Source organism: Coregonus clupeaformis, chromosome 7 (genome assembly GCF_020615455.1).
Source record: "Coregonus clupeaformis isolate EN_2021a chromosome 7, ASM2061545v1, whole genome shotgun sequence".
Classification (NCBI taxonomy): Eukaryota; Metazoa; Chordata; class Actinopteri; order Salmoniformes; family Salmonidae; genus Coregonus; species Coregonus clupeaformis.
The window spans coordinates 69,542,397-69,566,360 of record NC_059198.1 but is presented as its reverse complement, the minus strand read 5'-3'; the positions used below and the strand labels follow the sequence as shown (position 1 = coordinate 69,566,360).

Genomic DNA, 23,964 nt, shown 5'->3' with positions numbered 1-23,964 from the left:
CGTTTCTTAAATACTTTATGAATTCTTTAGTCATGAATTGTGAATAACGATGACTGAGAAAGTTAGAGGGTCAAAAACCATGGTAACCTCTCACCATTACCAATTACAGGGGAGGGTTAGCATGTCTTGGAGGCATGATCTTAGACCACGGTTCCCCAACTGGAGGCCCGCGGGCCGAATTTGGCCCACAGGTGGTTTTATTTGGACCCCCAAGTTTTCTGAGGTTTTTTTTTTTATGTTGGACATAAGACTGTAAAAACACAGGAAATGAGCTCCAGGTGATTTTAGTTTAAGAAATCTGTTCAAGTATTCCCACGCATAATAGAGACATACATGATCGTATACAAATGTAAGTAAGATTGGAAATGATTATGCTTTAGTCAAACATATCTGTTTGGGCTTCTTGCAGTCTACAAATTATTTGTAATTATGTTCTGGCCCCCCAACCATCCCCTCAAGAAAATGATCCCTGTCTTACGACCCTCAAACTTTCTCCTTCATCATTATTCACAATTCATTCAGGATTATTAATCATGGTAGCATCCACATTAATATAGAAGTGTTTCAACCTATTCTTATTTACAATAAAAGTGACTCCAAAATGACAATACATTATTTACCATTAATTTCTATTGGGCACCAAATAATCTGAAACAAGTTTGTTACTTTACAATCTTGATGTAGTCATTGAATGCTAGGAATATCAGACCAAATACTAAACTTGACTACTTTATTTATAAGAATCTTTAGGGGTGTCAATTTTGACCCCTACCTTTAAATGCTTTTAAATATTACTTGTTAAATAAAATGTCTTTCTCTGAGCAATTGTAAATAATATAATTTCCCCATTTTCTTGAGCATACAATATAGCTCAGTATTTGAATTATTTATTTTATACAGTATTATTGCTAATCTTTATCAAGGGTGTCAATAATTTCAGACCCCACTGTAGACACAGTAGTTCTATCTTGGATAAATATTCTAATGATTCAAACCATCTCAAATCAACAGGCTTTTGAAGTCTTGTTAGAAGCCCCCGCTAGGCTGTCTTCCCTGTCTGGCTGTACAGCACAGCCACACCTTGACCAACATGAACCACCACCACCACAACTCTTGCAGTATCTCCAGTAAGTGACTACACTTACACTGAGAAATGACAGTCTTAGATTAGATTAAAATGATCTGAAAACACCAAGTCACAAATACCAGAGAAGTATAAGAGTGGTTTTGAAGACACAAGCAAGCCACAGATTCCATCAGACGTGAGATCTCAGCACAGCCTCCTCAAAACATCACATTGACTCACAGAAACAGCATAGATTGAATCATACGTATAGACAGCGTGGCCATCTTCAGTCTTTTGGTAAACTTAGCATGCATCAGCGCAACAAGGATCATCAATGACTGATAAGAACATTCAGCAGCCATTATTGCACAAAAAAGTAAAATCACATGCTTCTATCAATTTGGCCAGGTCACCCTTGTAAAATGTATTTTGACTAGGCTTGGTAGGTATACCAGGGTATTTGGAAATAGCCAAGGGATGGTTTTTCAATACCTACGAAACGATTTCTTTGAATTATTTTTTATACATTTGAATATTTGTAGCAACTTTTTAAGCAAATACCTGCAGTCAACATGTGCAATACGTTCGGAGATAAAGAAGATTGCGTTAAAGAAAATAAAAAGATTGCATCGTTTTTCATTATGAAGCTTACCGGTAGTCCCCAGTCACGTGGTTTGTTTACAAGCACATAATGACGAGAGACCGAAGCCTTGTGAGTCACTCACTGTTCCATACTGTAGTTACAGTATGGAATTCATAACTAAAATGTTTGCCAGCTAGATATCTTATAACTATTAAGTTAACTGTCTAAAATGTTCTAAATGCTCTGCAGTTGTACATTTGGTTTGCTAATTTAGTAGATAGTTAGCTATCTAGCTAAGTGGTTAGCTTCTACCAAAATCAAGCGTAGCTTGTTAACAGCAGAGAATCCCATTCTGGATCAAGAGCCTTTCTGTCTAATATTTGTTTTGTGCATGCAGCAAACTGATTAGCATTTTAGAGTTACTTGTATGAACTGGGATGTCTGTCCTGAAATAGTTTAGGTCAGAGACTGTATAAAATATTTGCAATGTGCTCGTTAGCATTTAGTTAGAATTCTCTATGGGATTTTACATATACTTGTTAGCATTGCTAACCTTCGGATTACAGAGGCTGTGGGGTTAGAAGATAGCGCCCCTTGTGCTCAGTGCCGGTATTAACGAATATCCCGGTATGGCACAAGATCGGTATGAAGGCATGACACCGCCCAAGCCTACTTTTGTACCTCAATGGGAGACCTAAAAAACAATTAAATAAAAGACTTACTAGCAGCTGTAAAGCCAGTGGCTGACGTAGCCTGCTGCATGGCCTCCCGTCTATAGTCCCGGTCTTTTGGGAAACTGTTGACTGGCGCCAGCTTAGTGGAGGATTCCTTCTGCCTCAGCTCTCTGGGAAACAAACAGAAACAGTCAAGTTAGAGCTCAAGTCTGCATCTCAAATGGCACCCTATTCCCTATATATTGCACTACTTTTGACTAGGGCCCCAAGTTAAGTAAAACACATTGTCACTCAAAGATGAGGAAGATTTGCGCAAAGGTAGGGCCCTATAAAATGTTAACTTTTTTTGCCCGATTCAGTTTTTTCCCAAATTCATTTTCTCCTTTTAGTTTTCAGGTTTCTGTTTTTCCCAGTTTTTCACTCACAAAAAGCAAAAATAAAAAAAACAGGCAATTCGTTTTTGATCAAAACCAGACAATTCCCCAGGAATTCAACCAAAAATGTTTGTTTAATTTAGGACATCTGTTCACCAAGTACTCTAATAAAAAAATATGTGATTGTGTTTCATTGTAATGATCAAGGTATGGAATTGTTATTTTTAAATACAATCTATTTTTGGGCTTAGTTGTGGTCAATTTGCAGTGTACAAATTATAATTATGTTCTGGCCCCCCAACCCGCAGCTGAATCTAGTTGCCTACCCCTGCACTAACGCCACAACAATGTTTAAACCACATCAGAAGACCACTGGGGGAAAAATCTAAGAAACTTCTGGTTTTTGGGTGTAGTTACCCTTTAATTCAAGTGTGTACCAGTCAGAGACTGTTGTTTGGTTAGCAATGTTTCTGTAGCACTCATGTGATTGCAAAGTTTGCCAAACAAATGGCCACTGGATTGATGCAAATAATCATGATATCATTCTGTCAGGTAGGCTACTTCGTAGTTAGTCTGACGTTGCCATACCTCAAATCACATCGTTGTCACGCCTCCTTTAGAGGTCTAGAGAATTTTGTATTGCAAAAACAGTTTGAATGGTCCACTGGGATTTTGAAAAGATGTTACATTTCAAGAACCCTCCACCCACACGCCCGTAGAAGGGGAGCTGTGTGTTATGTGTGTCACTGTTTTCCGTCCGGGTAGTTTCAAGTGCTAGTTTTCAAGTGTGCCGACAGTCTGCGATTTATATTTATTGAAATTGAACGTGGATTACGCTGGTAAAGTCAAACGTCACAACAGGTTCTTTACCGCTCTGGTGACAAACACTTTCCTCGTCTCCATTCATCCACGTGGCTGCTGGCTGTGCTACCACCGAAAATATTGTGAAGATTGCCAATTATTTTGTTTTTGTAAGGACCCCAAAAGCAGAGGCAATGGGAGAACCTACTCAAGTAAGTAAATACAGGTTGTTGTTTTTTCATTAAACAATGTATTATTAGCTAGCTAGCTTTGTAGGCTAACTCAACTGAGCTGCTAGCTAGCTAACTTTACACACTGTTTAGCTAAGTGAATTAAATGCCATCAGCTAGCTAACTTCTTAAAACAGTCACCAAATGCATAGATAACAGCCATGGAAGAGGGTGAAATTGCAGCTCTGTTCTCAGATATGGAAAGCTGTCAAAGCCTGTTTGCAGATGAAGAGAGAGGTCCCAATGAATGTCCCAACAGACTAAGGGTATATCCTATATGCCATGGGTTACATGTGTAGGCCTACCTACGTTAGCTAATGTTGTATACAAAAATACAACTAAACATCACACAATGTATAAATCGATAACAATTGGAGCAGGCCAACCATGCTGGAGGTCTGCTGGATGTGCAGGGTTCTGTTTCAGCCAAGCAATAACACACCTGATTCAACTTATTAAATCTTATGAGTTGATAATCAAGTGCGCTATTGATGGGCTGGAATTGAAGTCTGCTCACCCTGTAGATCAGGGATCAGTGGAGCAAGGTTGGCCACCGCTGGTCTTAAGTTTTTTTTGTTTACCTGAAATGATGCTTTGGTAATAATAGCCTACTTGTTACTACTCAATTATCTATTGTTATTTAGACTAAGATTCTTTACATACGAGTTAGCTTATTTGTACATTTTGAAGTGATGAAGTGTTGATTCTTTGAAGTGTTTAAACTTGTTTTAAATTGTTAAACTATTATTCAAAATGAACTAGTGTCAATGTTGATTAAATCACAATCAAGAGGGGATGGTGTTCTGTCTAATGTGTCGTATTCTCAAATGAACATTTCCTTTTTGTGTAGTTGTATATCTCCAATCTGTTTTATTTGATTGTCACCCTCTCTCAGTATATCAGCTAAGTGAATCCATTTGCAGCTTATCATATGGCATGCATTGCCAATGCAGCCATAGGCCTACAGTATGATGGCATTACTGGCCTTATGGGCATCTCATTTGAAGCAGAGAATAGCTAAACTCACACATTGTTTACATGTTGAGCTATATGTTCTCAATTTAAAATGATACCAGTAGACAATGTTTACGAGGTAAACCATATACCAGATTTTGTACATGCCTTTTAAGTGCGGACATAAAAAATGGTTTCGTGCAAATCCAACCCTTGTCATGTAGGTACAGTATGAAAATAAGGAGACAATTAGGCTACAGGAGATGAACTTTACAGGTTCATTTTATTTTATACATTTTCACACGGTTGCTCCTACAGCACTAATCTGGTGAGCACCTTTGAGCCTTGTGTTGTGAGGCGTCACTGATTTACACCAAGTTCCAAACTCTCTTTAGCGGATTTCTGCCATGGAACTTCCCCAGGCTTCCCGTTTCCTGGTTCGCGGCTACTTTGTAGTTAACATTTAATTGAGAAGGTTTTTTGGAAAACCCTTTCTTCTGTACCAGAACACTTATAATGATTAGCATCAATGCTAACAGCTACACAAAATCTAGAAAGGGAAAGGGGAATACCTAGTCAGTCGGAGGACCATTTAACCCAACCCCTCTGAATCAGAGAGGCGCGGGGGGATACCTTAATCATACGCGGGCACCACACACACGCCGTTTCAGAAAGTTCCAGGAAAATACGAAAAACTGATGTATTTTGTTCATGTCTTATGGTTAACTTAATGAATTAATGCATTTTCTAATAAGTTCAATAAATGTAGTTGATTTCCTACTAAGTTCAATAAATATTTGAATATTGTTGAATTCCAGTTTTAAATGTCTGGATTCCATGATTTCGTCCGCGTTCTCCACAATGTGGATTTTATAAAGCCCTACAAAGGGAATTGTAACTTACAAACAATATGGCTGGCTATGTTAAATTTAATGCAATAACAAATCAGGACAAGGGTAGAGCAAAGCAAAGCCATCTTCGTCTCAGTTTTTTGATAAGCAGTGTTTATGAATTCATCAGACATCAGCTTCACAGCTCAAGGACTTAAGAGGCAAGCATTTTAGAAATTAATAGAGAACCAGGCCAGCCAGCGCAGTAAAGCTCAACTAGGCTCAGCAGTGTGAAATCTGTATTATGTTAATGAAAATGGCGTAATGCGTACCTCTCCAGCCACTCTTTGGGTTTCTCCCACTGTGAGACCTCGGTCCTGCAGTTGTAGTAGTACTTCTTCCCAGAGGAACTGATGTGCTCTGACCAGTCATCTTTATCTTCATAAGGCTGTGGAGTAGAGAAGATAACATTTATATAAGAAGGGAGAAAGGAAAAGGTGAGGGAGGGAGATGGGAATATTTTACGCTAAAGGAGGACCTCCCGAGACAGGAATACCACAGGAGGACATCATGGACAACGTCTGCAGAGACACTAGTCTCACAACGGCGGACCTACCAGGTGTCATGAATCACAGAGAGCCATGGCAAGCCATCATTCGGCGCATTGTGCCGCCATAAGCAAGCAAGCAGACAGACATTTACAATGTCATCAGAAAGTATTCATACCCCTTGACTTATTCCACTTTGTTGTGTTACAGCATGAATTCAAAAATGATTCAATGCATTTACTTTTCTCACCCATCTACACACAATACCCCATGACAAAGAGAAAACATGTTTTTAGAAGTTTTAGCAAATTTATTGAAATACAGTAATATCTCATTTACATAAGTATTCACACCTGAGTCAATAAATGTTAGAATCACAGTCGGCAGCAATTACAATTGAGTCTTTCTGGGTAAGTCTAAGAGCTTTGCACACCTGGATTATACCATATTTGCACATTCATTTAAAAATTATTCAAGCTCTGTCAAGTTGGTTGTTGATCATCGCTAGACAGCCATTTAAGTCTTGCCATATATTTTCAAGCCAAAACTGTAACTATGCCACTCAGGAGCATTCAACGTCGTCTTGGTAAGCAGTGTATATTTGGCCTTGTGTTTTAGGTTATTGTCCTGCTGAAAGGTGAATGTCTCCCAGTGTCTGTTGGAAAGCAGACAACCAGATTTTCCTCTAGGATTTTGCCCGTGCTTAGCTCTATTCTGTTTCATTCTATCCCCCCAAAAACTCCCTAGTCCTTGCCGATGACAAGCATACCCATAATATGCAGGCACCACCATGCTTGAAAATATGGAGTGGTACTCATGGATGTTTTGGAATATTATTTATTCTGGCCTCCTTTTTTTCCACTCTGTCATTTACAGTGAGGGAAAAAAGTATTTGATCCCCTGCTGATTTTGTACGTTTGCCCACTGACAAAGAAATGATCAGTCTATAATTTTAATGGTAGGTTTATTTGAACAGTGAGAGACAGAACAGAAAAATCCAGAAAAACGCATGTAAAAAATGTTATAAATTGATTTGCATTTTAAATGAGGGAAATAAGTATTTGACCCCCTCTCAATCATAATCAAAGATTTCTGGCTCCCAGGTGTCTTTTATACAAGTAACGAGCTGAGATTAGGAGCACACTCTTAAAGGGAGTGCTCCTAATCTCAGTTTGTTACCTGTATAAAAGACACCTGTCCACAGAAGCAATCAATCAGATTCCAAACTCTCCACCATGGCCAAGACCAAAGAGGTCTCCAAGGATGTCAGGGACAAGATCGTAGACCTACACAAGGCTGGAATGGGCTACAAGACCATAGCCAAGCAGCTTGGTGAGAAGGTGACAACAGTTGGTGCTTTTATTCGCAAATGGAAGAAACACAAAATAACTGTCAATCTCCCTCGGCCTGGGTCTCCATGCAAGATCTCACCTCATGGAGTTGCAATGATCATGAGAACGGTGAGGAATCAGCCCAGAACTACACGGGAGGATCTTGTCAATGATCTCAAGGCAGCTGGGACCATAGTCACCAAGAAAACAATTGGTAACACACTACGCCGTGAAGAACTGAAATCCTGCAGCGCCCGCAAGGACCCCCTGCTCAAGAAAGCACATATACAGGGCCGTCTGAAGTTTGCCAATGAACATCTGAATGATTCAGAGGAGAACTGGGTGAAAGTGTTGTTGTCAGATGAGACCAAATTCGAGCTCTTTGGTATCAACTCAACTCGCCGTGTTTGGAGGAGGAGGAATGCTGCCTATGACCCCAAGAACACCATCCCCTCCGTCAAACATGGAGGTGGAAACATTATGCTTTGGGGGTGTTTTTCTGCTAAGGGGACAGGACAACTTCACCGCATCAAAGGGTCGATGGACGGGGCCATGTACCGTCAAATCTTGGGTGAGAACCTCCTTCCCTCAGCCAAGGCATTGAAAATGGGTCGTGGATGGGTATTCCAGTATGACAATGACCCAAAACCCACGGCAACAAAGGAGTGGCTCAAGAAGAAGCACATTAAGGTCCTGGAGTGGCCTAGCCAGTCTCCAGACCTTAATCCCATAGAAAATCTGTGGAGGGAGCTGAAGGTTCAAGTTGCCAAACGTCAGCCTCGAAACCTTAATGACTTGGAGAAGATCTGCAAAGAGGAGTGAGACAAAATCCCTCCTGAGATGTGGCAAACCTGGTGGCCAACTACAAGAAACGTCTGACCTCTGTGATTGCCAACAAGGGTTTTGCCACCAAGTACTAAGTCATGTTTTGCAGAGGGGTCAAATACTTATTTCCCTCATTAAAATGCAAATCAATTCATAACATTTTTGACATGCATTTTTCTGAATTTTTATGTTGTTATTCTGTCTCTCACTGTTCAAATAAACCTACCATAAAAATTATAGACTGATCATGTCTTTGTCAGTGGGCAAACGTACAAAAATCAGCAGGGGATCAAATACTTTTTTCCCCCTCACTGTATGTTAGTAATGTGGAGTAACTACAATGTTGTTGATCAATCCTCAGTTCTCTTATCACAGCCATTAAACTAACTGTTTTAAAGTCACCATTGGCCTCATGGTGAAATCCCTGAGCGGTTTTGTTCCACTCCGGCGACTGAGTTAGGAAGGACGCCTGTATCTTCGTAGTGCATGGGTGAATTGATACACTTGGAAAACCTCCCTGGTCTTTGTGGTTGAAATTCATTGCTTGACTGAAGGACCTTACAGATAATTGTATGTCTGGGGTACAGAGATTAGGTAGTCATTCAAAAATCATGTTAAACTTGTGACTTAAGCAAATATTTACTCCTGAACTTGTACTCAACAAAAATATAAAATGCAACATGCAACAATGTCAAAGATTTTACTGAGTTACAGTTCATATAAGGAAATCAGTCAATTGAAATAAATTCATTAGGCCCTAATCTATCGATTTCACATGACTGGGAATACAGATATGCATCGGTTGGCCACAGATACCTTAAACGAAAATGGGCCTCAGGATCTCGTCACGGTATCTCTGTGCATTTAAACTGCCATCGATAAAACGCAATTGTGTTCATTTTCCCAAGCTTATGCCTGCCCATACCATAACCCCACCACAGGGCACTCTGTTCACACAGTTGAAATCAGCAAACTGCTCACCCACACAACGCCATACACGTGGTCTGCGGTTGTGAGGCTGGTTGGACGTAGTGCCAAATTCTCTAAAACAGGGCTGCCCAACCCTCTTCCTAGAGATCTACTGTCCTGTAGGTTTTCAGTCCAACCCTAATTTAGCATATCTGATTCAGCTAGTTAAGGTCTTGTTGAGCAGCTAATAAGTAGAATCAGGTGTGTTAAATTAGGGTTAGACTGAAAACCCACAGGACAGTAGATCTCCAGGAAGAGGGTTGGGCAGCCCTGCTCTAAAACGACATTGAGGCGGCTTATGGTAGAGAAATTAACACTGAATTCTCTGGCAACAGCTCTGGTGGACATTCCTGCAGTCAGCATGTTTGCAATTGCGCGCTCCCTCAAAATGTGAGACATCTGTTGCATCGTGTTGTGACACAAAACTGCACATTTTAGAGTGGCCTTTTATTGTCCTCAGCACAAGGTGCACCTGTGCAATGATCATGCTGTTTAATAAGCTTCTTGATATGCCACACCTGTCAGGTGGATGGATTATCTTAGCAAATAAGAAATGCTCACTAACAGGGATGTAAACAAATCTGTGCCCATAATTTGAGCAAAATAAGCTTTTTGTGCATATGGAAAATGTATGGGATCTTTTATTTCAGCTCATGAAAACAACACTGACATTATGGGGTATTGTGACAAAATCTCAATGGAATCAATTTTAAATTCAGGCTGTAACAAAACATGGAAAAAGTCAAGAGGTTTGAATACTTTATGAAGGCACTGTAGGGTAGAGAGGGAGGAGGACATTTAGGTAAGAAGGGGGGAGAGAACAGTGGACATGAAGGAGGTGAGGGGGGAGAAGGACATTTTAGGTAAGATGGGAGAGAGAAAAGGGACATTTGGCAAAGGAGGGACATTTAGGTAAGAAGGGAGAAGAGGACGATATACGGGTAAGGAAAGAGCATGAGAGGGGACATTTAGGTAAGGATAGGAGAAGAAACTGATGCATTTTATGCGATTAAGATTTGAGAGTGCGGGGATTAGGTCTGATGCAAGATCTTGCAATGTGAGATGTAAAAGATGTGTGTGGGTCTATCTGGGCCTGAAGGTTTGGCTCCGATACCAGGGCTGGTTGGGAGATGAGACGGAGGGACGGATGCTGGCTAACTCAACTGACAGCTAGGAAGGCTTCTCAAGCTTTCAAAATATTGGTGTTTCTTGTTGAGGTGGATGCTTCTATGTACAAAACCAATACAAATTCCTAGTAACGTTGGTAGCATGGCAATAATGTTTTCTGATTCGGATCCTGAAAACCACCTGCCCAGGGACTATAGATACAAAGCTGTTGTATTTACAGACCTGTTGATTAATGTTGTGCATAGTACCAGTCAGATAAATACAATAAAGTTAAGTAAAACACATTTAGCTAATCTTTATTTTTGACAAGTGACAAACAGAATTATAACCTACAAAAAAATTATGTTCAATTTCATCCAACAATTAGGGACTAAGGTCTATGGAAAACAATAAAGCAAACTGTTCAGTCTCAGTTTTTGGGTAATCAATGTTTATGAATTCATCCAAGACAGCAGCTTCACAGCTCATCACTGACTGAAGACACCAGCCACTTGACAAACGTAACATATTTTAAATGAAAAGGGAAGTAGGAGCTGAATTAGCCTAGCAGCTGATAGACCTATAAGAAGTATAAGTATGTTTCTCCCTTTAGGTCTTCACTTGATATCGGTGTTACCTTGGTCCTGCTTGCCATCAAATAACTACTTTTTGAGCAGACTAAGGACAATTTATCTATCCGTTTGACATTCCGTACCACTGAAATAGAGTATTTCCTCGTTTACCAAGGCAAATGTAGTGTGACAATTTACCCGACACGTTGTATGAATGGAAAACTAATATTGGTGAAGCCTACTCTTATTTTATTAGTTTCCAATTTATTTAATTGATACGGTAATTTCTTATCAAGATCGGGGCTAAAATATATAATATTTGAAATGTGTAACTAAATCAAGTCAATTGTTAGATTTATATCATCTGTATTTTTTTATCAAATGAAAATGTAGGCTAAAGTTATTTTGCCATTTAAAGATGGAATCTGCATTAGGGGATTAAGGGGCAACCATCCGCCCCAGCACTTTCTTTATTGTACTTTGAGTTGTGGATGAAACGGAGGCGAGTTGCTTAGAGCAGTGGCAAAAAAAATGTCTGTTCTATTGCGCGTGCAAAGATGTGAAGGGGGGGACTGTTTGTTGTTTGCAGTAAATTTGTTGTTGTAATATCCCAAACGGACGTGGCAGTTTCAGCATTAAGGTGAAACGTTTTAACGAAATATATAGGCCTACTATATTGTTGTACTCTAATAAGTATTTTCACATTGAGCAGCTTTACAGTTTCTGATGCCCCCGATAGGTCAATATTTCATTGGGGGCGGTAGTAGAGAACCTAGACGCAGCTGTCTGGTATCAAACTCACTTGAAACGGTAACAACAAGAGATCAACTGATCAGGGCCTGGTTTCCCAAAAGCATTTTAGGGCCATGTTCAACGTTAGAACCTTCGTAGACGCTCAATTTGGTTCTGGGGGGAGGGGGGGAGATGTGAAAATAAACTAACGAGACTAGTCAAGGCTCCACCTCCCTAAAGAAATGTCCCTTCCCCTTCCGAAATTTGAAAGATGCCAACTGTGAAATCGTGATTTGTCCAAATGATCAGTGAGGGAAAAAATCTGCGCACCGGAACAAAGTTCCTCATTAGTCGTCGCATCCCAGTCTGTTGAAAGACGCTACGATACCACCCTGTTAAGTGAGTCTGTCCACGAGAGATTTAGATCCTCCTTTCCAATGATATTCAGGGTGAACCTGATCCAAGATCACCACTCAATAAGAGAACCCACAACCTTGGCGTTGCAAACGCCATGCTCTACCAACTGAGCTACACCGGAATCATATTGCTAAATTACAAATAGTATGACTTTTCAGCATGTGGTCTTCAATGGTTTTCAAATGGCAGACTGTGACAGATCAGGTAAATGTCGAACTGGAATGTAAAATGCGCAGAGAAATTACTGGCCTGGTCGGGCCAGTGACTGACAAGATCCACTGGCCCAACATGTTTTTCCTGGCCCCAGGCCAGCGGACAACCGTTAATGTCGGACCCTGTCTGGGATGCTTGATACATACAAACCCTGGTCTGGTCCAGTGTCTGGCTGTAGAGTCCCACTCGGGGAAATGTCACAATATTCTCTCCTTTCTCCTGAAGTGTGCACTTGTACACTCCTCCCCACAAATGTAAAATCATTGGACTGTTGTAGGCATGTGCTAAAGGGAGGTTGCACCTTATTTCTTAAAACCAATCATTTCCTTTCAAATCCATGCAGGGAAGTGGACAAGTGTACACTTCAGAGGAAAGGAGAGATTATTGGGACATATCCCAGTCCACCATGCTTTAACATCAACAACACAGAGAGGTAGTAAGCGTGTACTGTACTTACTGCGTCTGATGTCTTGCTGGGGTTCGAATGTGAATTGGAGCTGCTATGATTGGTGCTGTGGTTGTGTGAACTTTCCTGTGGAGAATAACTGGTCCCTAGAAAGAACAAAAAAGTAGATCGTTTTTATTCAACCAATAGGTAAGTATATCGCTAGATATGGAACAATAAGGTCCTTTCTCATCTGTTCCATTCAGTCTGTGTAATTGAAACTCAAGATAATACATTGTCTCAAGGTAGCCTTACTTTTTTTCTCACTATTTTGGTAAGCTTGGCATACGTCAGCCAGACATCAGCTTAATAAGTATCACTACTGACTGATAAGGGCATCCAACTACAATCAGAAGAAGAAACCAGTGGCTCAATTGGAATGAAAACTGCATTGCAGTATTTATTTTGGGGTTGAAATACTATGCACTCACCTTACAAGTAGACCACTTTCAAAATAACAAGTGTACAGTTTGTAAACAAAGTTACTGATGGTAATGCACAACTGAATCTGGCAATCTATTTCTAGAATAATTTTAACTAGCAGCTGGAACTCAGAGGCATCCCCAAAATCAGATAAGCATCATGGAAAGGTCATGGTTCAACATTTGACATGGCAAATAAAAAAGTTAGAACATTTGTGTTCTACCCAATGTGGGGCTACAAAATGACCAACATGTTTTTTTAGAGGTGAATTGCAATGGTCTTGGAATAATGTAATTCATACCATTTTTATTAACTTTTGAAATGTGAACAAATACTGATTGCCAAGTTGTATTGACATAGAAGGTTTGAAACTAAAGAGGCATAGGTGAAGTAGTTTATAGGCTAACAGGCAGAGGTTGACTGAGAGGCACTCTGCTAATCAAAATTAGTGAAGGTAAAACATTTGTGAAGGTAAAATATTTAAATTACTATGCTACCTCAATATGAAGCTTATCAAAAATACAGCACTGGCTTGCAAATCCAGAAAGCAGTTAGAGGAAAATACAAATATTTCCAATTCACAAACTCAAAAGTTAAACCTTACGTTTAACAGTTTTACTGGAAACCAATGCCAAATAAAAAGTGGCATCACAAGCAGATAGATGAGTGTGTGCTGTATCTCGTACGTCCCCCCCCTTTTAATTCCTTGTGATGCAGATACAATGTTGTGTTAACACTGAGTGGGCCATATTGCCTGTGGCTATAGGCCCAGAGGGAGGAGGAAGGCTGCTGTGAGAGAGAGAGCTCCCTGTCCCATGGGGCAGGTGTGAGTCAGAGGCAGAAGCCTAAGGGAACCAGGGCATCCTAATCCCTATATAGTGCACTACTTTTGACCAGAGACCATAGTGCACTATATAGTGAATAGGGTGCCATTTGGGATGTAGACATGGCATCACCAAACGCAGCAGGTGGAGGAAGTAGCCATGTCACAAATACTCCCATATCTATGGAAACGAAAAGGCAAGCTATAGCCCAGAGGACCTATTTGCTATGGCATATCTGTGCTAACAGCAGTGGACATTTGAGAGTGAGAATAATAGGGGATACTGAAAAGCACTTAACTTAAGAGAGGATAACCCCTAAAGAATGTCAATGGTTGTGTCCAAAATGGCACCCTATTACCTATGTGGGGCACTACTTTTGGCCAGAGCCCTATGGCTCTTAGAGTAGGAGTACTGATTTAGGATAATATTTGCCTTTTAGATAATAATGAATAAGATTAGATGAACAGGGAGGACTTGATCCTAGATCATCTCTCCTGCTTTCAGACTCTCTGAATACAAGCCCTGATGTATTTTCGGCTCCATAACAACTGGGCCATCCTGCTGCCATGGGCTCGAGTTACATTTTGCATGTAGCCTCCTATAGCTCATTTTTGTCTCACCTAATGATTGTGCTTGATGGATCACTGCCAAAAATGTTTATTCATTAACTTTTAGCCATTGTTCTCCTAGATTTGTATACTTCTACATTTCTACTTAGGAGCACATCATGTACTCCTTTTTAAAAAATGTCAGCGTAGAGCCCTGAACTATAATAATAAATAAGCAGTATCACGCAGCATTTTGTGGCAGGGCAGGCACTTTGTTGATGTTCAGTTGTTTTTATTATTGGATCTAAAATGATGTATTTTAACATACATTAGTTAAGACGCAGGTCACAAAAATAAAATACAATTAAGCAAGTTAATTTCCGACCCTGAACATGATCTGTGAGGTAAATGATAAGGGTATCAACAGGTGGCTGAAGAGTACCCCCAGCCAACCCACTTATTTGATCTATTCTAGTACAAGCACAAATGATTCAATTAATCAACTGATCATCAAGCCCTTGATTACGTGACTCAGGTGTGCCATTACTGGAAAAGATCAAATGTTCACTGTCATTGGAGACAAATCGGTGAATAAGGCGATGCATGTTGGGTGTGGACGTACGCTTTATCAAAAGATGTTCCACCAGCCCAAAAGCTAACAATCAAAACAACTAAGACATTATAAAATAATGACATTGGCAACTATTTCTTTGCAAGAAATGTTGTGATAATCAAAATTGAATAGAACATTTGCAGATACTCATGTTAGGAGACCGATTGAAATGGGCAGGATCCTTATTTCAGACCACAGATGCAACTCACAGAAGGATGGTTTAACTTCTGAAATGTGTTTCTTGTATTTCATTGCATTGTTCATTGATAAGTATTCTGTGCAAGACATACCCTTAACTGTACAAAACATTAATATTTTCAGAATTAGCTAACAGCTATTTTAGACTACTGCGGTCTTTACATTAACATGGCCCAGTCTGAAAAAGGATTCAATTAAGGATTCATTATGTTCCCCTGAAGATGGTGACACTGCATTACAGGTTTGAAAACCTCATGGCTGACCAGAAAACCAGAACATTGAGGCTTAGTTTGTGCATGATAGAGACTATGGGGCAATAAGTAGTTGTCAATGTCTAGTCTACCAACTTTGGCACTGTTTGAATACTCTTAACATGCATCTTTCCTTCCTTGAAGTGATCATTGAGCTGACATTGCTAGATTGTTTTTTTGCAAGCTTGACATTGCGTTGCTTTTAACAATTAATGTCATGTCAGATGAGTGATTTCTGGAAGTATTCCAACATTTTAAAAGTATCCTAACAGGGCCCTAGTCCTACACCAAGTTAACTCCTCATCTCGTGCTGTAGGCCTAGGTGCTGTGGCCATCTATTGTTTGTTATATGGCATGATGGAGAACAATATAATGGTTGGCAGGCTATAACACACAGGGCCAATTAGGGGTTGGAACCAGTTCAGGGAACAGAACCGAAAACAGGAATAACTTTTTTTTCATCAAGTAACAGAAACGGAACGAAAGTGATCCATACTGTTCCGGAACAGAACAGTTATTTTAAAAGCATGGAAACTTGCTAAATGACTTAACTTTACGTTCCAGGCATTTTTTTCTAGTCACATAACGCACACTGTCACTCAAACTTATCCTAGCATCTGCCTGCAAGCTGAAAATCTTTGCCAGTGTGTATGTGTGTGTGTTTAGGCTACCTGCCCCTCCCCCCTCTAACGCATAGGCTACTGTACTGAAGTTAAAAGCATGAAAATAGATTTTTTATTAGCTAGAAAATAATGGATTCACTTTTTTCAATGCTAGTTAAGGATACTACAGGCCTAGTCATCACCTTTCACATTGGATTTATTAACTACAAAAAGTTAAGACGTGTGGACCTAATTCAGATAATGCATGTCATAAGATGCTCCTCAACCCTCTCTCGCCTTCTCCCCACCCTTAAATTTTCAGTCACATCTCATGCCATAGTTTACAAGAATATACTTTTGGTTGCAACCCCTGGTAACAGTATGGAGTGAACGCTAGTTAGCTCCTACCAACAGTGAGATTGCTGGAAAACAAGGGAAAGAATGTATGCATAACTTCAGGGGTCCAATTCAGAAATTCACTGCCATTTCCTAGCACTTGTCAGAATAACGTCTCACAACATGTAGGCCTAGAGCAAGGTTTCCCAAACTCTGGCCTATAGAGTTACAAGGGGTCTAAGAAGTGAAGTGAGTTTTTCACAGGCTGAGCTTGTATGTCATCAGCATGTTTTACCTAGAATAAATATACTGAACAAAAATATAAATGCAGCAATTTCATTGATTTTACTGAGTTACAGTTCATATGAGGAAATCATTCAATTGAAATAAATGCATTAGGCCCTTATCTATCGATTTCACATGACTGGGAATAGAGATATGCAGCTGTTGGTTAGATAACCTTTTTTCTTCTTTCTTTTTTATGGGCCCAGGATCTCATCACCGTATTTTTGCGTATTCAAATTTGTATCGATAAAATGCAATTATGCTTGTTGTCCGCAGCTTATGCCTGCCCATACCCCCACCATGGGGCACTCTGTTCACAACAGCAAACCGCTCGGCCACACGACGCCATACACGTGGTCTGTGGTTGTGAGTCTGGATGGACATACTGCCAAATTCAAATTGTGGTCCTCTGTAGCTCAGCTGGTAGAGCACGGCGCTTGTAACGCCATGGTAGTGGGTTCGATCCCCGGGACCATCCATACACAAAAAAATAAAAAATGAAATGTATGCACGCATGACTAAGTCGCCTTGGATAAAAGCGTCTGCTAAATGGCATTTTATTATTATTATAATAAATTCTCTAAAATGACGTTGGAGGCGGCTAATGGTAGAGAAACGAACATTCAATCCTCTGTCAACAACTCTGGTGGATATTCTTGCAGTCAGCATTCCAATCGCACGCTCCCTCAAAACTTGAGACATCTGTAGCATTACATTTACATTTTAGTCATTTAGCAGACGCTCTTATCCAGAGTGACTTAGAGTAGTGAGTGCATACATTTTCATATTTTGGTTTGTACTGGTCCCCCGTGGGAATCGAAAACCACAACCCTGGCATTGCAAGTACCATGCTCTACCAACTGAGCCACACTGGACACTGTGTTGTGTGACAAAACTGCACATTTTAGAGAGTGCCCTTTTATTGTCCCCAGCACAAGGTGCACATGTAATGATCATGCTGTTTAATCAGCATCTTGATGCCACACCTGTCAGGTGGATGGATTATCTTGGCAAAGGAGAAATGCTCACTAACAGGGATGTAAACAAATTTGTGCACAGAATGAGATAAATAAGCTTTTTGAGCATATGGAACATTTCTGGAATATTTTATTTCAGCTCATGAAACATGGGACCAACACTTTACATGTTGCGTTCATATTTTTGTTCAGTGTATAACGATGAGTCAACTACTGTCATGCATTTAATCATATGTAATTACGCATGCTTCCTTCGGTGTAGTATTTACGGTGGTACGGGCAAGGCCTCAGCGTGCACTGACTTATCAGAGGGGGGCTTAATTCAGGGCCTGAATTCATAAAGTGTCTCAGAGTAGAGTGCTGATCTACAATCAGTTTTGCCTTTTAGATCGTAATGAATTAGTTTACATGGACAGGAGGGACCTGATCCTAGGCCAGTACTCCTACTCGGACACGCTTTATGAATATAGGCCCAGATGTCCCTTGCATATAGTGTATGTGCCACAGATGTTCGGCTAGATATTGATTAAGTATTCGAATCTATAAACTGGTCATACATGTCTGGCTAGGTTAGGTTGGTTATGCCATTCTCATTGTGGGTCAAGACAAACAATGACCGATTTCCAGTCAGGGTAGGGGGAAGCCAATTTTGATAGAGTGACCGAAGCCAAGAAATCAGGGCCTGAAATGAACTTTCACTCAGCTCTTCACGTGCGCACAGCCCCAAGCCAGGCAGTGTTGCAGCGCGAGGTGGATAGGCTATAGCAGGATTCGTAGTTCTTTGACTTTGTGCAATTAAGTTACCAACTATGAAACAAAACCACAGAAATACTTTGAAAACAGCTACTGCAGCATTTATTTGGCTATAAATGTGATCATACTTGACTATTTGTATTCACAAATGCTTGCGAAATCCTCGCACTGTGGTGCCCTGAACACCCGCCAACATGGCTGGTGAAATAGACGTCTTACCCGCCAATGACAAAATCTACCCGCATTTGTCAGGTGGCAGATGTTAATTTTAGGCCCTGCAAGAAATAGGCAAACACACTACCAATTAAATAATGCACAGCTAGAGTTAACCAGGTACAGAGCAGACCAGAAGTACAGTATAAAATTTTTTAAATAATTTAATATGCCATTTAGCAGATGCTTTTATCCAAAGCGACTTACAGTCATGCGTGCATACATATTTTTTTTGTGTATGGGTGGTCCCGGGGATCGAACCCACTACCTTGGCGTTACAAGCGCCGTGCTCTACCAGTTGAGCTACAGAGGACAACAATGGGAAATGAAGGTTGAACATTATAATGCTGTTATCTCATGACCAAGTCTCCAAAGTTGGTGTGTGAATACTATTCTTAAAAGGTTAAAGAGGCTACCTGTGCATTAAAATTCATCCAAAGGGGCTAATAGTTGACTAAACTAGTCAATGTTGATAGTGTGCATTTGCAAATTGTTGGTTATGGACATATTCAGAATTGGGATGAAAAACACAATGCTAACAGATATCACATGTCAAATCTGTAACAAGGCACAACTGGTAACTATATTCAAAACACTGTTTTAGGTAAGCATATGAGTGTTTCAGTGTACAATGAGCAGGCTGACTAGTGCAGACTGTGGTATGAAGTGCTAGTTCAAGAAGGAGATGCACTTTACAGAGCTGGCTTCTGCCAGCTAGCTACTTTTCATGAATCTGAGAATTGTCTAGTTTCACCACAGCACTCAGAATATTGTCTAGTCTTACCTATCCTAGATAGTGCCACCCGACTACCGTTTGACAATGCAGAAGGTAGAGTAACTTAAGTGTTTAATTCAAGATCAAAATACCAGGGAAAATTAACCTTGTACAGAGCCCAACCTCAGAGAAAACAGGAGAAGGGAGAGGATAAGAATATGATTTAGACAGAGACTTCTGATTTGTGTTAGCTGTTCGGTCTTATGATTTACACCTCTGCCATGATTTGTTACCTGTGTTGTCCTGGCTGATATGATTGGCTTGATTTCTTAGCCGTCTTATGGGTATGCGAAGCAGCACATATGAGGCACTGAGCAGTCTTTCACTTCCAATAAGTGTGTTCTTAAACCATCTGAGAAATGTGGCTTGCTATGTGTCCACTAGAATCACAACAATGGTTGCCCAATTAACCACACCAAACTTTAAAGCTACAATATGTAACTTTTTGGGTGACCAGACCAAATTCACATAGAAATGTGAGTTATAGATCTTTAATTCCCATTGAAAGCAAGTCTAAGAAGCGGTAGATCTGTTCTATATGTGCTATTTCTATGCTTCCCCGTCAGAAGTTACATTTTTGTCTTTTACTTTGGTACACCAGCATCAAACAGAGGAATATACAATATTTTTGGTTATGGAAAATATATTTCACAGCGGTTTTGATGGTACAATTATGTTCTACTGCTTGCTTTGTCACAAACTGAAATTAGGCAAACCATTAGAATTTTAGCAACCAGGAAGTGGTGGAGCGTTTCTACATAGCGCATCTTTAAAGATAAATGTAAGGCATGTGACCAAACACTACTTCTCAGTCTTACAACTCCTAGTCAGAGCTGTTGCCTTGTGCTTCAGATCTATAATAGCAACCTAATTTGAGAGAAAGTACTGTTTACACTTACATTTTAGTAATTTAGCAGACAGACACTCTTATACAGAGCGACTTACACATATGCTTGATCTTAGCAACAACGCAATATTTCAGACTAGGCCTACACCATACAGCTTAACATCTATTTGTAAGTCGCTCTGGATAAGAGCGTCTGCTAAATGACGTAAATGTAAATGTAATACTAATGCCAAATACATGTCAGTAGTAAAATTAGCATTGGGAGAAACTAGGTCAGACACTGGTTGTTAGCTACTTTAACTGGTTGTTTTGTTTTAATCTTATATGCATTTCTCACCTCCATCCCCCTCTCTGGCCCGTTGCGCGTGGACTGCCTTTGCCCTGCCATGCCCAGTGCTGTCAATGTGTTTGTTGTCAGGACTGTCAGATCGCCTAAGCATTTTACATGGCGGAGTGGCATCTGCGGTGTCTCGCATCTTGTCATGGCGGTGATCACCACCGGGGTGACTCTTCGACGAGTACTTGAGAGTCTGAAAACACAAATCAAATACATTCTGGAACTGCAATCGATTCAGTTGCATAGCACGAAGGCTTGTTAACCAAAAAAATATGCAGCCAAATAACACGAAGGCCATGAAAATGTGTTTACAATGTCTAGCAAAATCAAAAAAAGTCGTCACTTAATCTTGTAGTTAGCTAGATCAGCTGTGGCTACGTCACAAGCTATTGGCTCCATGGATGGGCATTGGCAATTGATTAGCTAAACCCTGCGCATGTAAGACTAAAACTAAATGTTGGGTTCAACACCACATTTTGAAATCAATAGATTTGTGGTAGACTGCTAATTCAAGTGTTTTTCTGTCTTACAATAACGTTTGCGTTAATGGCGATCGTAGATAGCGAGCGACTAACGTTTTACGTTCATTCTTCATTTGTAAAGAAAACCTAATTTATTATACCATATTGGTAGCTAGCAACATGAACGTTGTTTAGTTAACTAAATGTATGTTTCCTCATTCTGAACTTTGCTCAGTCTCTTATATCGCGCGAGCTGTGACATTACGAATAGGCCGGAATTATAGTTAACTATGGGCTCCAATAAAACTCGCTAGTAAATGTGTTCACAAGGCAAAGTTCGACGTTTAAATTAATCTATACAATCTACCGGTCATAATTGTAATGTTAACAAACATACAGCATTATTTTTTTGTTCAAATTCAAAGGAAATTTGCTACTTTACGATTTTTTTCCGCACCAAGGCCTGTAGTACTCAAGAAGCCTGCACTAGAGTATCCATTTTAATCTTATTTGTTGCTAGCTAACAAGTACCTGGTAGGGCTGTGAATCCCTTCGGTCGTTGCACCTAAAAATAAAGAAGAAACAGGTTGTAAAGATGATAACTCAAACAGCAATACTAAATTTTAAAAAACAGTTCAATAATCTGCAACAGCTGAATAGCTTCCATAAGTTTCTACTTATTTTGATTAAAATAAAAATGGCGGATTGTCAAAACTGAGAAGGAAAATCTGAATAGAAGTAACGTTAGAGCTGTTTACCCATCGCTGAGTCTCGGTTGTTTCCTTGCATACATTACCATCAATGCCGTGTTAGTGGATGTGAAAGATGGACTAAGTTATGTTTTCTTTTTGTTTCAGCAACCCCTTCTATTATTTAATTAGTTCTGAGTATTTCAGTTGCTAATCGGAAGAACGCTCTCGGTCCATCTCCCACTCGCAAACACCAACTAGCTATGCCCCTATCTACCGAAAGGTGAAGCTCAGCCTGCAAGTCCCCCCTCCCACCAGTACATCCGGGATACTGCGGCGCTAAACTCCGCTGCCATCATCCGGTTTGCGATTATTTATTTTTTGACGCTGCAAAGTTGCTCAGATAAACAACAACAAGGATTACTTTAGAACAGTACACTTCAGTGGCATTTTCATGCACCAAAATAGGTCTATTAGCTACCGGCACGTCTGTCAGTCTTTTTCACAAATACACTCTTTCAGAGTAGTTGGTAGGTATCTAGTATTTCGAGTATGTTCTCAAAGCAATCTCCCTGCTTCTATTGTGGACCTCTTGTGCGACCTGCTGGGTATTTGTGGAACTGCATTAACACATATTTTGACCTGTTAAATTGTATGTTGTGTACTGTACTTCTATGTCAAATCTCATTTCCATTTCAATAAGAAACCCAGGTCTGATACAGATGTAGCTCATATGTGACCCCATAAGCCCCATGTCCTCAATTGACTAGCTGACATAGGAGGGAGGAGGCATCATGAGAGAGGTGCACAGTGTCAGGCTCTTAAAGCAACCTGTCTGTTGCTGCCTGCAAAGTAAACCTTCTGAGAAATAAACATATCCTTGTCTGAACAGATTGGTGGAGATATGGTGAATTACATATTGTGAGCATGGTCAGAATGAAGAGAGAGCCGATGGGCCATGGACAAAAGAAGCTATGTGCATCAGCACTTTGGTGCACAATGGATTTCCACTATGGGTCAGGAGGTCCCAGTATGGAGCTCTCTTTGTTGATTAATTTCGGGAACAAGCTGATTGTAGACTCATGCAATGCTTTATTGGTTGATTGATTTAATTTAGTAGACCATTTTTTAAATACATACATAAGGGCGCTCCAGCCGGTGACTCCTCCACATACAATTTAAGAAAATCATCAAGGATAATACAATAAAGCTTAAAAGCTTATTTCCATTGTGGTCCTTTTGAAGAGGGAAGGGGGGATGGAGCAATGTTAGGTGACAATTGTAGCGGCAACAAACAATGACAGACAAAGTTGTTGTTTGTTTCATAACATGAGATAATCTGTACAATTCCCTTTCCTAATAAACAACTGTGGACAGGTACATCTCCCTTGTCTCACATACCCTTAATATATAAAACAATCCCTAATATACACAAGATAATCACAATATGATAAACAACAGGCCCCAAAAGGCAGACCATATGCTATCCCGGGCATTACCTTCTCAGCCACGTACTATAATCTTACGACTCACTTTTGCGACATGCTATTATTTAACAATTATTTCAGTGAGAACTTGAAACTACCTCTGGAGGTCATACGTTTCAAATTCTTCAGAAGACTATTCCAAAGAATGGCAGCTGAGAATAAAAATGTTTATTTCCCCATACCACTTTTAAATCTGAAAGGAACAACGTCAGTTTCACTCCTTCTAGTGGAATAGTTATGGTTATCCCCTACCAAGTTAAAGTAGTTGCATAGGTACCTGGGGACCATACTGTGGACAATCTTATGTACAAGACACAATTTAATCTGAGAGACTCTCTCCTCCACTTTGAGCCATCTAAGGCTTTCAAAGTGGGAATGGTCAAGATGCGTAAGTGCTTGAAGTTTAAGAATATTGCCTTTTAAGACAATCGTTATGAATTTCACAGGAGTTAAAACAAATTCAACATGATGTTGCATTATTAGCTACACTTTCATGATTGAAACGCCTAAAAGGAGAAGCAATTATAATTGCTTCATACAGCATACAAATAAATAGGCTACTTAGTTTGGTGACGTGTATGTAAATTATCGTGACAAATTTAGTGATAACAGCAAAATAAATCACGATTTACAAGTGTTTATTGAGAACACATGTTTGTGTCATGAATAAATAA

At 40.0% G+C, this 23,964-nt stretch overlaps 1 protein-coding gene across 2 annotated transcripts in view; it reads right to left on the bottom strand.

Annotated features, from left to right (window-relative positions):
* The window catches only part of LOC121570014 (WW domain-containing adapter protein with coiled-coil), a 54,539-nt gene extending 32,452 nt beyond the window's left edge, over window positions 1-22,087 (bottom strand). Inside the window, exons 1-6 of one of the 2 annotated variants that reach the window (XM_041881460.2) lie at window positions 21,873-22,087; window positions 21,646-21,679; window positions 20,654-20,846; window positions 12,684-12,778; window positions 5,845-5,960; window positions 2,372-2,493 (exon numbers count right to left, since the gene is read on the bottom strand). In XM_041881460.2, coding sequence (XP_041737394.1) covers window positions 2,372-2,493; window positions 5,845-5,960; window positions 12,684-12,778; window positions 20,654-20,846; window positions 21,646-21,679; window positions 21,873-21,913 — 601 coding nt within the window. In that variant the 5' untranslated portion in view covers window positions 21,914-22,087. The remainder of the gene's footprint in view (window positions 1-2,371; window positions 2,494-5,844; window positions 5,961-12,683; window positions 12,779-20,653; window positions 20,847-21,645; window positions 21,680-21,872) is intronic. The other variant, XM_041881461.2, reaches the window with a different exon arrangement.
* Window positions 22,088-23,964: the final 1,877 nt, after the last annotated feature.